Source organism: Lipomyces chichibuensis, assembly GCF_038497645.1.
Source record: "Lipomyces chichibuensis strain CBS 12929 unplaced genomic scaffold V1513scaffold_15, whole genome shotgun sequence".
In the NCBI taxonomy this organism is placed as follows: Eukaryota; Fungi; Ascomycota; class Lipomycetes; order Lipomycetales; family Lipomycetaceae; genus Lipomyces; species Lipomyces chichibuensis.
Genome location: NW_027117467.1, coordinates 66,813 through 82,357, shown reverse-complemented (window position 1 = coordinate 82,357; position 15,545 = coordinate 66,813). Strand labels below are relative to the sequence as shown.

Below are 15,545 nucleotides of genomic sequence, written 5' to 3'. Positions count from 1 at the left end.
TGTTAAGAAGTTTGAATTGCAGATGCGCTATCGTTTGGCTTGCTAATCTGAAACGAAATATTACCCTTATACCATGCGTCAGCATATCATCGCACTAGGACGTGGATTTGGCAGATCTCTCGTTCGCCTACTGCAGTAGCAAAAGTAAGCACATACAGTTATGTCGCGAAAAGTTCAGTTCTCGATGCAAATCGATAGACTTCCGCGTCAGGACTCATTGCGAAAGTTCCGACGAAACTGTAAAGCTTCTTGTGGACTTGGATGCATTTGCCTTATTCACATGTTGCAAAAACGGCATTCGGGTTAGATTATATTCCCAACCGTTAAACTCTAATTCTGAGTTAGTCTTGTGGCTTAAACACATCTCGCTTTGACGCTTAAGCACTATGTTAGCGCCCAACATGAGCCTCACTCAGTCTGACGGACCCCTGGATTTTGTCATTGGATTAGCATTGAAAGTCGGATCTGGACGAAGTTTAGACATTCAATTGTGCTGTAGGCTACGGTATGGAAAAGGCGCAAGAATGACTAATTCGTTGAGAACCGGCCTGGAGGAGCGAGCTCAGTCGGCGAGTAGGGAGGGGGTCGCTGGAGACTGAGTATGCGAGGCATTATTACTGCGTGTATTGGTGAGGATGTGCGGCGAGCGGCTGGGCAGGCAGCCGCTCACCATTGGTGCAATGACTGTGGCAGTGCAAATATTGTGTCACTCGCACAGCCACGTGCTATGGCTGGCTGGTAGTTAATCTTAGTATTCATGTGTTTGGGGTTTCCTTCGCTCGTCGTGCAGCCCTCCCCCAATCGCCCATATTACCGCCATTACTCTCCCGAAACTTCGACCATACTGCGTACTCGACCTCTCTTTTGCGGTGACTGCGCATATCGCCTTTCTTGCCTATTTCATCCTTCCAGCTGGTAGTATGTCCTATCTTCGGCATGGACAATTACCACGAACTCGATCCTGCGACAGCACAAGCACCACCACCACTACTATTGCTCCCACGAATGTATCCCAGCTCCTCAACATGAATGCAGAACTGCCGGATCTACCAGGTGTTGATTTTCAGCTTCCAAAGGACACTCTTCAGCATAGTTTCGTTGGTGGGATGGATTCGCTGGACCATGCGCGAGATCAAACCGCCAGTCCGGTGTCTGACCTGGCAGTGTCGGAGACGGCGACAGATTCGAGTCTGCTCACATCTCCTGCGGTCGCAAAGACGAAGCCTTCAGATTCAACATATATATCTCCGAACGCCTATGCTACTGTACGCACGCCCATGGGTGCTTTCTCGCTACCGCCAATGACTCTTGCGAACGAGATCCCGTACATCTCTCCGATCGAGAGTCCGATGTTGGCACCCACTGGGGACAATGATGTCAACGTCTCAGGTATTTTCCCAGAAGAACAGATTGTCGATCTAGCGCAGGAGAAGGACGTGTCTCCTAGAGTGGCGTACGCTCAGGCTGCTGCCGATGCTGCGGCTGCTAGCCGCGCTCGATCTCGGAAGGCGTCTAAGCTGCTAGGTCTGTTCAAGGCAGATGAACCACAAGCTACGGAGCCAATCGACAAGGAAGGGAATGGAGCATCGCGCGCGCCTTGGCGGCATAGCGTTGGTGCATATGACCAAAAGTTGAACGAGAAGAATGGTGACAATGACGATGTTGCGTCTGCTACATATATTGTACATCAGCAGCACAGAGTCAATGATGACAGCGACGACGAACAACTGTCAGAAGAAGATGAAAAACCGCCAATTGCGATAGAGCTTTTACCGTATAAGCATCAAGTTAGTAACGCTGGAGGCATTCTTGCGAAGCAGCTTGTGCTAACTGTTTGTAATTGTAGGTAGGAGGTCATCATGCGCTGTTCAGATTTTCACACAAGGCTGTGTGCAAGGCATTGGCAAAGCGAGAGAATCTATGGTATGAGGCTGTCGAGCAAAACCACAGCGACCTTCTCAAGTTTATGCCAAAATACATTGGTGTTTTGAATGTACGACACACAGTGGATTTGTCCGATGAGGAAGAGGTCAAGGCTCGACATCGCTCCACGAACGGTATTGGTCTGCGCTCTCTGTCAAGGTTACCGGAAGTAGTGCTCGATGACAACCGACATATCATTCCCGAATCAATCATTAAAAAGTATTCATCCTCGGCTCCGTCCCAGGATCCCGTTCATGATTCATATCACGCCGACAACAGTCACAGTCATACTGGCACTGGAGATTCTGCCATGCGACAGCGTTTTCCATCGTGGGGTGCTACCCAGATAAATCACAAGCTACAGGAACAAGTCATGGTGGAAGCTCTCGCGACGGTTATAGTACATTCACCGCATCGGCGGGCATCATCTGAGAAGGGGCTGTTGGGTTCCCGGCGGCATATGAGCACGACCGACTTACCGTCAGCGGCTAGCGTTGCCTCCAGAAAGCCATTCGTACCAAACACGGCGGTCAGTGATGGTGAGGTCAGCGCCGAAGCTTCCCCCAGTGCTGGTCCCACTAAGGAGGATGACATATTGTTCCCGATCGATGATATACAGGAAATTCCTGAGCTAGAGAGCCCACATAAGAATCGATCCTCATCCACAGGGGACTTCTCGGCACTCAAATTGGGTGCGACCGCAGCTGAATCTGGTAGCCACGCACTCAAGTCTCCGAAAGTTAAGATGATTCCTCCGGCACGCCATAAGTCTAAGTGCACTCGCACGGAGAGGTTCTTACTATTAGAAGATCTTACTAGCGGCATGAAACGTCCATGTGTCCTTGACTTAAAGATGGGTACTCGCCAATATGGAATAGATGCCACGCCGGCGAAGCAAGCGTCTCAGGCCAAGAAATGCGCTACAACTTCAAGTCGCAAATTGGGCGTTCGAATTTGCGGAATGCAAGTTTGGGATGTTAAAGAACAGCAATATATCTATCAGGATAAATACTTCGGCCGCAAATTACGTGCTGGTGCTGAGTTTCGAGATTGTTTGCGACTGTTTTTGGCAGGAGGTCGTTCGGACAATGCACTATTACGATACATCCCAAGAATTCTACGCAAGCTCAGTGAAATCGAGAAGATTATCAAAAGGCTGGTCGGATACAGACTTTACGGCTCCAGTTTATTGTTAATGTACGATGCCGGCGATGAAAACTCCAAGATAAATCTGCGCATAATTGATTTCGCTCAATGTGTTGCAGCAGAGGAAACTTCACTCAACAATGCAAGTTGTCCTCCAAAATATCCAGACCAGCCAGACATGGGCTATCTCAGAGGTATAAACACTCTAAAGCGATACTTCTATCGAATAGGCAAAGACTCAGCGGATAGCATTGGTATAAAATTCGAAGAGTTATTGTTGGAAGAAGATGGTCCAGATAGTTCACTGCCAGCCATTGGCGAGTTAATCATGGACGAGCACGGAATGGATGATGGGGCTGATGAACCCGTCTCTGCATGAACCATTTGCTATTTGCGTCCTTCTTGATTGTATGAGATTTTATGTAAGATTGAGTTTGGGTGTACTATTATTATTTAATTATTGTATGGCGTTTCTGGGATATCACCATCTCTTGCTTTTACGAGCAACGATGTCATAAGTACGGATTAGTTGTAGATGGCTTCTCAATTTTGTATTTACTTTATATGGATGGTGTCCTTGGTGCAGGCGCACAAATTTTGTTTTATTGTTTCTACTTCCCTTGATTTCCTTGATTCCTTGATTTCCTTGATATTCAGTACCTAATGAAGTCCAACATCTCGTCCTAGATTCTAGCGACTAGTTAATACATCACGACGTACAAATATCGTGCCAGTTACATTTTCAGAAAAATGCATAGTATACAACAAGAACAATACACGCTCCCACTATCACCTCAGAAAAACTGGGCACCGTGAATTCTAATCCGTACTTGCAATAGTAAGTAGCCCATCCCAAAAATGCGATCCAAGCCGCATCTCGTGGTTTTGGAGTTCGCAGGAAAGCCGGTTGCTGATCGGCGTGGTTGTCTTGATCTGAGGAAAACTCGGATGCGGAAAGGAAGGCACGTTGGAACGACGTTGCCATTTCTGTTCGCGAGAATTTTTTAAGAACCGTCTCGCGACAGCGTTTACCCATCGCTTTCAGCTCGGCATCTGTTGCCTCGAAGAGGACGTGCTTAAGAACTGGAGTCCAAGCACTTACATCCGGCGTGCGTAGCCAGCCAGTCACGCCATCGTCCACCGTCTCAAGGGGTCCCCCGGTTGACGTTGCAATTACTGGTACGCTCATGAGCATTGCCTCCAGCGGGACAATGCCAAAATGCTCGTTGGTAGGTGTGTACGTGAGAGCACAACACGTGGATAGAAGTGCATTCCGTACCGGGCTTGAGACAGATGGACAAAATAGAACCGATGATGATGACAGTGCAGCGCTGAATAATGTAGTGTTCTTCTCGATGTCCCATATCGTTTTGTGCTCCATACCCAGCATGTCACATAATCCTTGCAGTTCTGATAGATATTCAATGTTTTCTTTGACCGCGCTATCGTAACCTCCAACTATCAACAACGCTGTCTTCGCAAATCCTGGTGTTTCTCTCAAAGCCGCATATGCGCTTATGCCCAGGGCAATACCCTTCTTTCTCTCGAATCTGTTGACTGACAAGACCGTGCTCTTCCCTGAATCTCGGACTAACCTGACCACTTGCTCATTTTTATCTTGTGATTCAGATACACATGGATACACTACTCCTGGGGTCCGATTAATACTCGGAAATTCCTGGCGGAATATACGTTGAGTAAAACGAGAATTGACCATGAGTATGTCGGCACGCGAGGTACTATATGCCTCAATAGTGTCGAACGGTATACGATAGAGTCTCTTTATGAGCGATTTTCGAGTAGCCAGCAGCTTGTCGGGAAAATGGCAATAAAATAATATCCGCGCTTTGCGTTTCCGCCGCTCTGATGCCGACCGCCTACTATATGCCGAATTACTTTCACAATTGGGCCCCGGTTTCCGTCTATCTAATCCAATTCTCAAAAGTGGAATGCAGAACGACAACTGATCAACAAAAATGGCATCGTACGTGGTGTTTTCGTGTTGGAGAAGAAATAATGTTAGATGTAGTTGCCGCAATATGGCGCACATGATCGCGAAGCGGCCAAAGATTGTTCGCGGGAATATTGTGTCACCTTTGACGACGACGTTGAGTGTTCCATCACGTACTTCTTCAAAACAGTGTTTCCGATCGCAGCGTGACGTGTAGACGGTGACGATGTGGCCTAATGATTGCAGACCTACTGCTGCATCGACCACAAGACGCTCTGCTCCGCCTAACGGTCACTCGTTAGAACCACAGCAATAACTAAAAAAATTTGATAGCATACCTATTCCTAAGTCCGGGTGAATAAATGCTATCTTCATTAAAGCACTAGATGATCAGGAATTTTGTTACTGCGGAACGAATTGGATTGTTGGAGGCTGCGTGTCCTAACACATGGCCCCTGAGTAGTTTACACTCGCGATGATTCGTAAAGATGCACAGACCCGAGAGTTTGGGTCAGTTTATGTTTGTCACGTGATTCTAAATGACAATTTAGGGATTCGCTCAGCTCCTATTACACTGAGACAGAAATAACATGAAATGAACAGTTGAGGTTAGTTATTCAGTTCTATATATCTGCATTACCGATGTTGAAACCATCCACCTAGCGTAAATCCAACGCGCTCTCTACCAGTTTTCAACCAAGCCGCTTGGTCGAACTCCAGCGATGCCTGCTCAACAACTTATGCAACCAAACTTATATCAATGGACAAGAGAAATCAATAATAGCACAGTACAGCAAAAAGCAAAAGGAAGCGACGGGTTTCGGACAGCAAAAATAAAAGGAGACTGATTGGAGCTGGTCTTACGCGGGATCGAACCGCGGATCCTCGCGTTATTAGCACGATGCCTTAACCAACTGGGCCATAAGACCAATCACGATGGAGTCGACCAAAATCCGCTACTTATACCAAGTATCGGGACCCGGGGGACAGCTGTCCCGCTTTTTGGTGTTAGTTCCTGCTTTTAAGTGTCGGGTGCTTGGTCTTTGAGTGTTCCTTACTTTGCTTTGATCTGTTCGATCCTTTTGTTAACTCTCCCAAAGGTTGACTCAGCCGCCGTTGCGCTGGATGGATCACCACTCATCTGTGCGGCTTTCTTCGCTGCCTCCGCCATGCGTGCAGGCAGTGTCGTGGTTCCATGGTTTCTTCCCAAAGGTTCCACTTAGGTCGCCAGGCGTACTTTGGCCTGGCCACTTCAGTGTCTATCGAACACTAAATCATTGAACCCTAAAGCTTCCTTTTTGTGCGCTGGTGTCAGTCTTCTTGCATTATGGCAATATGGCTCTTATCAGTTCCCTTTCTAGCTTCTGCTCCGAAACTCTTCAAATCGTCTGGGTCTTCATTTTGAACGATCCTTTCAATCCCTATTCCTCGTCGACAAGACTACAAGCACAAACTGCTATCTCCCGCTTGCCAAATGTGTCAAAACATTGGGTCTCGCTTGAGCTTAATTTCCTAAATCTTGCATGTTCTTCGTCAGGCGAATATGCCAAAGAATTTGAGTACAGCTCTGTAATACGAGCATGCCCTCTTGTACTCTTTATATAACTCACGAAGCATTTTAAACAGGTTCAGGATCATTTAAAGACAAGATAGCTCGAGCCTAAAACATCCGAGCTGAGGCATAGTCAAGTCAACAAAATGACGGCCCCATCGGATATGATGGCAAATTAGGGCTGTAGTAGTGAGACGCAGACTAGTCAAGCGTGCGAATTTTTCTCCTTTACTTTCACCTTCGAGTGTGTTTGTGTATATATCTCTCCTTTTCGTTCCAGGGCCACCAGGCTCGGGGTATATAAGTGGGACACAATGCAGACTCGCTGCGCACCTAGACTGATGTTGGTTCAAGTTACCATTGCTCGCATGAATCAGAGTCTCTTATTTGATCTTCCATATGTCACAGGAAGCAGAAAACATCCTACGTCTCAAAGTGGTGTCTCGACCAAATCATTCTGGCTGCCGTACCGTTGCCCGTGGCATGGCGCCTTGATGCCGTCGTCATATTCTATCACGTTGTCAATTTCCTCCCCATTTTGTCCATTGTCTGTTCCGTATTAGTTCCTTTGTTCTTTGTTCTTTGTTTTCCGCTGGAGTATTGCAATAGCTTATTTTAGTAATAGATCTCGAGATGTGGTAATTCTTTTGGTATGCCTTGGCGGTATGTTGCCGTTTAAAGATACTTTCCTTAATAGAAATCTTTTTCACGCAGACATGTTATGCGTCTGGATCAATCAACTCAGGATATGGCGAAAATGAGGGGCTTATAGGACTCCCAATAATCTCGCCTTCCCGAGCGGCTTTTGGCACTCTTGGGATAAGGGTAACAAATTTCCGTTGGCCATATTTACAGAGCAGAAACTAATTCACCTTTATACCTTTGCAATATCCCAGCTTCTTCTGGCTTCTCAGAGGAGTCACATTAGTATACAACTATTTCGATATTGTACATGCACCTGTTAGAGTCAACGATCAGCATGCCGTTACTTCCAGACGCCGACAACTCCAATCTTTTCCAACCTCTCGGCTCGACAGTTGAAGCCATTGCTAGTGCCCCCGAGGCTACCAACGATGAGCAAGGCGTTTCAGATACTCACGCAACCGAGGAGTCACAAATAGTCCAAGAAATCGAGTCTTTGTGCATGAATTGCCGCGAAAACGGTACCACGAGGTTGCTGCTCACAAGTATCCCATACTTCAGAGAAATCGTACTGATGTCATTTTCCTGCCCTCATTGTGGATTCCGCAACTCAGAAATTCAGCCGGCCAGTGAAATTCAAGAGAAGGGATCACGGTATAGATTTTTGGTCCAGTCGAAAGAAGATCTTAATAGACAGATCGTAAAGTCGGAATCATGTGATTGCGCCTTCCCCTCGATTTCTTTGGAAATCCCACACCAGCGGGGACAACTTACTACGATCGAAGGTCTACTGACAGAAGTCGTGGAAGATTTATCTCAAAGTCAGCCTGTTCGAAAGTATAGCGAACCTGAAGCATTCCAAAAGATCGAAGCGGTTCTGGCCAAGGTGAAGGAAATGATTGACGGGAAGGTGTTCCCATTTCAAGTCGTAGTCGACGATCCTGCTGGAAATAGTTGGATTGAGCTGTCGCCCGGCGAGTCTCACGAGAAGTGGTCGAAGACTGAGTACTTTAGAACACTTCCGCAGAACGAAGCATTGGGTCTTGTCAACGCCGACGAAGAAACCCAAGATGGTGAACAAGAAGGCCAGCAAGGAGCTGATCGTCAGCAAACACTCCCGATCTCTAATGACGAAATCCATACTTTCCATGCTACGTGCCCCAGTTGTTTGCGACGATGTGATACCCATATGAAGTTGGTTGATATTCCACATTTTAAGGAAGTTGTCATTATGAGCACAGTGTGCGATAACTGCGGCTACAAAAGTAATGAGGTTAAGACAGGTGGAGAGATCCCGCCCAAGGGAAAGAGAATTACTCTGAGGGTTGACGATCCCGAAGATATGGCTAGAGATATCTTAAAGGTATTAATCAACAGTGAATTGGAGATTGTGATATGGCTAACTGACCATTCAGAGCGAGACATGCGCTCTCACTATCCCTGAACTGAACTTGGACCTTACAGCGGGTACTTTGGGTGGAAGATTCACTACTGTTGAGGGCCTTTTACGAGAAGTTTTCGAACAGCTTGACACCAGAGTTTTCAGTGAGACGTCTGATAGTATGGATCCGGAACGTATTGAACGGTGGAGCACTTTTTTGCGAGGTCTTCAGGATGCAATTGAGGGCAAGCGCGCGTTCACTCTCATCTTGGATGATCCGTTGGCAGCGAGTTACTTACAAAATGTGTACGCGCCTGACCCCGATCCTAATATGACGATCGAGGAAATTGATAGAACTGAAGAGGTGAGTGTTCTATTTGTGTGCGAAGATTCAAAGGATGATTAGAGTTAACATTATTTGAATAGCAAAACGAGGATCTTGGTCTTAACGAAATTAATGTTTAGAGAGTAATGGCTGTTAATACTTATTTGGAGTGGATGCTGTATATAGCGCCAGGAGGAAAATCAGTCGAAGTATACAGGGTTTCACAAATAAATTTTGTTTTCATGCTGAAGACTTGGGCGAATACTTTGTGTATTGATTTTCAATTAATGGGAAGCTCGCCAGATTTTAGTTGAAAATCTCCATGGCTTACGGAAGTGATATTAGGTAGCTAGTTATGTGATCATATGCGTAATTAATGCTTTTTTGGCTGTAGCTCTATGCATTCGCCCCTTGGTCTCCCTGACCTGGTCTAGACTTCCTCGTGTAATCTATGCAATAAATATTCTACCTCAACCTCCTTAGTTAACGGGATGACCCAATTCTCATACATCGCAACTACGGCGTCTGCATCAACCTTTTTGTCGTTTGGACTGGACTTCAAATTTGGATCAATGCCGTATGTTTCTGCTTTCTTTTTCAGACGTGCGAGAACCTGCTTTTCAACTGCACTATTGGTAATTGCCGCGCCGAGGCCCGCCATGTCCTTCGCCTTGATCATGGCCGTCATCGTCTCACGCTCCGTAAGGAACTTCGATTCTGCCACGAAACGGCCTGTGTTGTCAGGTGTTAGAATTTCCTCTGATAACCCCGGTTCATTGTCTCTACATACCGAAGTGTATTCTCCGAGAAAGTGACCGTAGGCACTCCACGTCGCACAAGGAGCTGCTTCCGAGATTCTCTTCCTGTTCGCCATCTTGACATATTGATGGCACGATATCGTTCACGTAAAAGTCTTTTATGTGGTCATTCACATTCACTTTGTTGGGATGAGGGTACAAGACCGGTGGGTAGGAAATTGGTGGCAATATAGGCTCTGGCAGGTCATCAGGGAAAAATGGAATCTCGTCCGGAGATTGATAACGTCGCAGCTTTGCTATCGGACCATTAACAAGTGCAATTGGTGCAGTGTCAACAAATCGCAACTAACCATGAACAATTTCTTCTTCTCGAAGAATCCAGTCCACGAATGATCCATCGAAGTCCGGGATGGCTATGCCGCCTTTTTGGTAACTCGAGGGCTGTCGTGGAAACTTGGCTCGTTCGATTAAGTTGAATACAATCGTATCCTCCATTCTGATCAATGCCGCCCTGATGTTGCTAAGATCCATTACTGTATCTGGTCTCAAGAAATCCATTTTCTTTGCTGAATACAGGATGCAATATATGCTCAGATATGTGCCACAATGAGTCCAAGCCCCGATGTAGAGAGGCTGTAGTGCACTGCGAGGATTATCTAGTATGAAACTGGATGGCTTAGATGTTCACCGGCGGATATGCGTAGCTCGGCAGTAACTAATGCTGATGCTTCCGAGACATGAAATGCATGCGGAACAATCACAGATTTCTGACGACAAATTATGAGCAGGGTGAGGCTTGATGTTCGTTCCCGTGGAGCCGCGCGATTGTAAATGCGGCGCGATTAATGCAAGGCAGCTAAAACCCGATGGTCATCAACGACTATTGCCTTTTTGGATGGAACAGCGAACAAGTGTACAGACCCCAGTATATGTTCAGCGGTCCGACTCTCAAGAGTATGGTCAATATCGCGTTCGAGGGCTGTTGCCATGGCGAACTCGACAAAATTTACAAGTCGCTACAGAAACTGAGTGTGCCGATTGATCTACTGATTATTGGAGGAGACTTCCAGGTATGAATTATTGTCATTGAATCTTGCTATCATCACAGATTTCTTACGTTGTTTACAGGCGGCTAGAAACTGGAGGGATCTTAATTGTATGGCAGTCCCCGCGAAGTACCACCGGCTTGGCGATTTTCATGCATACTATTCAGGCAAAACGGTGGCCCCAATACTAACACTATTTATTGGAGGAAACCACGAGGCTAGCAATTATTTATGGGAGCTATATTACGGCGGTTGGGTGGCTCCCAATATTTACTACGTAGGAGCTGGGAATATACTGAATTTTGGTGGAGTTCGAATTGGCGGGCTGTCTGGCATATGGAAAGAAGGGGACTACTATAAAGGTCACTTTGAGAGAGTGCCCTATACAGAAGGCACAAAGAGATCCATATACCACGTTCGACAATATGACGTACTGAAGCTCTATCAAGTATCTGAGCAAGTTGAGATCATGGTTTCTCACGACTGGCCTGCGGGAGTCGAGCATTTTGGACGATTAAACGAGCTATTGACCAAGAAGAAATTCTTGAAATCAGATATTGATAATAAGGCATTAGGTTCTCCTCCGGCGATGAGCCTGCTAGGTCGAATACGACCGCGTTGTTGGCTGAGCGCGCATCTGCACGTGAAGTATGCAGCTATTGTTAAGCACAAACAGACGGGCGAATCTACTATTGTGCGCACAGGTCAAGCGAATCCGATGACAGAATGTGTTCGCCAAATCTCTACCACAATCATGCCAAAGGAAGGGTCAGCTGAAAATGCACGTGGAGTCAGGATCGGCATTGATGATGTGATGCCAACAACAGCGGACGGTGCGGTCCCAAATACTTATGCCAACGAGGATGAAATCGAAATCGACATTTTCAGTGGGGAAGAAGCCAGTAGATGTCCTTCCACAGACGATAAGAGCTTGGTAGAAGAGAGTGATGGCGACCAGCACAATCTTGCAATCGAAGTTCCCGGTCAAGTTCTCACAACATCGTTGGTTCGCCAGATTGAGGCTTTGCCAGAGGAACGCGCAAATGCTATTTCAGATCTGACAACATCAGCGCGGCTGGTGCCAATCGAGGATGAGGCTGCCACAAGGCATACGGAAATTACAAAGCGAGATAGTGGCTTTACTGAAACTCGGTTTCTGGCCCTCGATAAGTGCCTTCCAAGGCGGGAATTTTTACAAGTTATTCAAGTGCCAACGCAGGAGCGTATTGGAACAGCCCATCAACTATGCTACGATCCTGAATGGCTTGCTATTACCAAAGCCACGGAACCTTACATGAGTCTAGATGAACGTCAACCAAAGTTATTTGCCACCGCTACAGAGCAGGAAGTATTGGAAGAGAGCATTCGTAAAGCTCGCGAGTGGGTACAGAAGAACATAGTGGAGGTAGGCAAGCTGGAAATACCAAGTAATTTTGTCCATACTGCTCCATTCAGCCAAAGTGATGATTCTTCCATGCGTACTGCGAAATTTCAGCGTATGTATAACTGCACTATTAGTAGAGATAATAAACTAATTCTTGCCGTAAATAGCCATTGAATATAACAACGCACAAACGCAAGATTTTTGTGATTTACTGGGAATTCCAAACCGAATATGGAGAGGTCACGGTCAATAGAGACCACCGACGGATTATGCGGGGAATAGTATCTCATTGCGATCATTTCACGCTTTGTATTATGATCTCAATCATAATATGCAAATAACTGTGTCGTGAACTATCTATGTACAATAGTGTAACTTATATGTATACATATCTTTTACTTTTTATGATCTACACAAAGCAGAACGTAATACAGGTGCTTTGTCACGGTTCACTATCTAGGTGTCATATGGCATTGAAAATACAAATTTAGCTATATTTTAGAACTAATAGCCTCCCTAACCATATGCATGTACAAAGTACATAACAGCTTCATTTAACCTTTATTTGTTAGCTGATTTCATAATATCCATTAATTTCAGCCCACTCGGATTTTTTTCCGATTTTTCCGCCTTGGCCTTAGCTAACATCTGTTGCAAGGAATTCTGCTTTCTCATTTTCTGTCTCTTTCTGCTAGACGCACTAGTTGATAATTTAGTGGAGCTCGGTGAGTCTTGGACTGGTGTTTTTATACCAAAGTTTCCACCTGCTCTTTGTGGTGTCGATGTCGGAGTCTCGATCGCAGTCGGCACGATATTCTTACTCTGTGAAACTACATTGATACCATGGATCGAGAACCTTGTCATATAGCCGCAGGTTAAACAAATATAACAAAGGCCCTTCTTGTGATGTATCTGGTTCTTGCAATCTATAACGGTTTCTTTCTTCGGCAATACACCACTGTTGGCAAATTTCTTCAAATCAGCATTCGTATTCTCTTGCTCGACATGCTTTCTCACGATTTTATCCGTTTGTCTCTGCCGCTTATCCTTGCGCTTAGCTAGCGATGCTGTTTTCTTGGCATGAGAAGTGTGCAACAAAACTTGCAGATTGTAGCCGGGAATCCAGACTGTATTACATGCTGCACATGCCGAACGCGCTAATTGACTTGGAAGACTTATGAATTTTGCATTAGCTATCTCACGAAAAGTGCCGTAGAGATGGGAGGCAATTGCTGGCGATTGTCTAATAATCGAGTGTGCCGATGTTTGCAGATGCAAAATAGTAGTGGTATCAGATACTGACATCCCCGATGTTGCTCATATGATCATGAAATATTCGATTGAATACGAAACAAAGCAATGCATATGCTAGCAGCAATGACATGCCCATTGGGGTCAGTGAGTGGTAGGAAGAGCTCACGCGGCATCTACAGGAAGCAAACTTTGTTGCGAGACAGATCATTTAACGCCACACAACTTCAGAACTACGGCATGCGTCTTATCAACAGTGCCCATAAATAAAATAGCAACACAAATTTCAAGTTAATTAACTACAGTCGCAATGTTCTACATGTTTGCTCGCGTCCAAAATTCTATCTCCATGGGAAAAACGTGAGGAGAATTCTGCCGCAAGTAAATATCAACGTCGAAATCAACGCCAATCATAATTAATTTTTGGGAGTCGTTTACCACTTCTGGAGTTCGAATTACTTCGAGCACCATATAATCACACCTGATAACGACGTGCGCGTGGAGATAAATTCCCAATCTTTGTCGCATTTGACTGCAGTCCGCCGTGTCTCATAACTCGTGGATGACAACCGCGAATCATAGGTCAGAGTTATACTCCGACTAGCGGTCATTGCAGTGGACTATTCATCATAGCGGTATAAGAGTAACGAATGAAAACATATCCGCTGCAATGATCCCAATAAACTGGCTATTTTTATTTTATTACATCCGAAAAAGTCCTTCATTTGCTTAAATACGCTGTACATCTATGCTGATTTTACCGCCTTTCTAGCCAAAAGATCTTCTCTGTCCTTGTCAAGCTTTAACTTAGTGATAACGACCTTCGATGGGTGGACAGAGACAGGAACTGAAGATCCATCAACCTTGTCCTTGGTCAACTTCTCGACCTGAATGATGTACTTCAAACGATAAACCTGAGTAACCTTTCCTTCTTTGCCCTTGTATGAGCCCCGAACAACAGAGATTTCATCATCCTTGCGAATTGGGACAGATCGGACCTAATACAATTTATGTCAATACGTGTATCATGTCTAAATATACGAGCTCCAGAATAGTCTCGGCGACATCACGAACCTTGTACTTCTCTCGAAGCTCCTTTGATAGAGGGGCAGACATTATAACTCGTTTAACCGAGGAGGGAGCGGCAAAGTGCGCTTTGCGCGACTTGCTACGGGAGGAAGAGACATCTAATATCTTCATTAGCAACAGTATCCTTGAATATTGAAACGGTTCGTGAATCCATTCATAATATATTAAATTCTTTCACACCTTTGGAGATCTTCATTGTGACTGTGCGCTTGTGTAATTGGCGACCAAACCGAATATCAATTGGCTACCAAATCGTATATCATCTATTACTCGTCTAAGTTTTGACCTCTCCTCTATAGCTTCGCAATGTGCCTTCTTTGTTGTAGGTGGTGATGTATTGGTTGAACGAACCATAAATTAGCAGTCACGCAACCCCACCATTCTTCTGCGAAGCCCTAATGCTCATCATTAGGGTACTCCGCAAAACCTTAAATTTGGCTTCAAAGGCTGCGGTTCGGATTTGTGAGTTTGTTAGCTACTTGGCAAATATGGTTGTCGACCGGCACCCCTACCAAACAATGAAGTCGCGGCAAGAGATGCGCGAGTATACATTTGACTACGAATACTATCGGATCGATGATAGTCATATATACTGATAGGGCTGTAGACAATATTCGACTTGCCGAATATTATTCGACCGATTATCGGCGTCGGATACGATATCGGCCAATCCCCCGACGTCGAATACCGATATCGAATATTATTCGAAGCAATCTTCGACCGTCGAATCGAATATTCGACATTTCGTGCCGATATTCGATATTCGACACAGTATTACATAATCAACCTCAGAGAAACGAATTCACTGGGGATTTAAGCTGCAAGAATGACTAAGCCTTCGTATACAGACATTTGCCAGTTATAGCAATAGTTGTCCGATTTGGTCGGCGTCTTCAATACCAGCGTCCCGCCATCCAGGCCAGGCTGAGATTAGTGCCGCACGATTTTACACTGTAGAAGTGACTCTGCCTGTAGGCGCCTTACCTCTGTGTTGAAGACAAGAAGACAAGAAGACAAGAAGACAAGAAGACAAGAAGACAAGAAGACAAGAAGACAAGAAGACAAGAAGACAAGAAGACAAGAAGACAAGAAGACAA

At 45.5% G+C, this 15,545-nt stretch overlaps 7 protein-coding genes and 1 non-coding gene across 8 annotated transcripts; 3 read left to right on the top strand and 5 right to left on the bottom strand.

Annotated features, from left to right (window-relative positions):
• Positions 1-698: 698 nt before the first annotated feature.
• V1513DRAFT_399656 (uncharacterized protein) lies at positions 699-3,788 on the top strand. The gene is made up of 2 exons (XM_066895459.1): positions 699-1,787; positions 1,847-3,788. The coding sequence occupies exons 1-2, from the start codon at positions 921-923 to the stop codon at positions 3,446-3,448; spliced, it is 2,469 nt and encodes an 822-aa protein (XP_066753595.1). The 5' UTR covers positions 699-920; the 3' UTR covers positions 3,449-3,788.
• Positions 3,643-5,529, bottom strand: V1513DRAFT_444510 (uncharacterized protein). Its single transcript, XM_066897971.1, has 2 exons — positions 5,359-5,529; positions 3,643-5,304 (listed from the first exon to the last, which is right to left on the bottom strand). The coding sequence occupies exons 1-2, from the start codon at positions 5,393-5,395 to the stop codon at positions 3,812-3,814; spliced, it is 1,530 nt and encodes a 509-aa protein (XP_066753594.1). The 5' UTR covers positions 5,396-5,529; the 3' UTR covers positions 3,643-3,811.
• Positions 5,530-5,875: 346 nt separating this feature from the next.
• On the bottom strand, positions 5,876-5,949 carry V1513DRAFT_t53. The gene has a single exon. It is a non-coding gene; the product is annotated as a tRNA-Ile (tRNA).
• Positions 5,950-7,333: 1,384 nt separating this feature from the next.
• V1513DRAFT_59890 (ZPR1 zinc-finger domain-containing protein) lies at positions 7,334-9,205 on the top strand. Its single transcript, XM_066900563.1, has 3 exons — positions 7,334-8,577; positions 8,630-8,959; positions 9,022-9,205. Exons 1-3 carry the CDS (start codon positions 7,525-7,527, stop codon positions 9,058-9,060), a joined length of 1,422 nt encoding a protein of 473 aa, XP_066753593.1. The 5' UTR covers positions 7,334-7,524; the 3' UTR covers positions 9,061-9,205.
• Positions 9,206-9,244: 39 nt separating this feature from the next.
• On the bottom strand, positions 9,245-10,595 carry V1513DRAFT_444501 (chorismate mutase). Its single transcript, XM_066897970.1, has 3 exons — positions 10,029-10,595; positions 9,711-9,974; positions 9,245-9,652 (listed from the first exon to the last, which is right to left on the bottom strand). The coding sequence occupies exons 1-3, from the start codon at positions 10,234-10,236 to the stop codon at positions 9,351-9,353; spliced, it is 774 nt and encodes a 257-aa protein (XP_066753592.1). The 5' UTR covers positions 10,237-10,595; the 3' UTR covers positions 9,245-9,350.
• Positions 10,596-10,607: 12 nt separating this feature from the next.
• Positions 10,608-12,361, top strand: V1513DRAFT_458477 (lariat debranching enzyme, C-terminal domain-containing protein; the record flags this gene model as incomplete). Its single annotated transcript, XM_066899698.1, has 3 exons — positions 10,608-10,748; positions 10,807-12,220; positions 12,276-12,361. 3 exons carry the CDS (start codon positions 10,608-10,610, stop codon positions 12,359-12,361), a joined length of 1,641 nt encoding a protein of 546 aa, XP_066753591.1.
• A 114-nt stretch (positions 12,362-12,475) lies between these two features.
• On the bottom strand, positions 12,476-13,550 carry V1513DRAFT_59750 (uncharacterized protein). The gene has a single exon (XM_066900561.1). The coding sequence runs from the start codon at positions 13,411-13,413 to the stop codon at positions 12,670-12,672; it is 744 nt and encodes a 247-aa protein (XP_066753590.1). The 5' UTR covers positions 13,414-13,550; the 3' UTR covers positions 12,476-12,669.
• Positions 13,551-14,026: 476 nt separating this feature from the next.
• V1513DRAFT_444495 (60S ribosomal protein uL24) lies at positions 14,027-14,745 on the bottom strand. The gene is made up of 3 exons (XM_066897969.1): positions 14,629-14,745; positions 14,434-14,546; positions 14,027-14,357 (listed from the first exon to the last, which is right to left on the bottom strand). Exons 1-3 carry the CDS (start codon positions 14,642-14,644, stop codon positions 14,106-14,108), a joined length of 381 nt encoding a protein of 126 aa, XP_066753589.1. The 5' UTR covers positions 14,645-14,745; the 3' UTR covers positions 14,027-14,105.
• Positions 14,746-15,545: the final 800 nt, after the last annotated feature.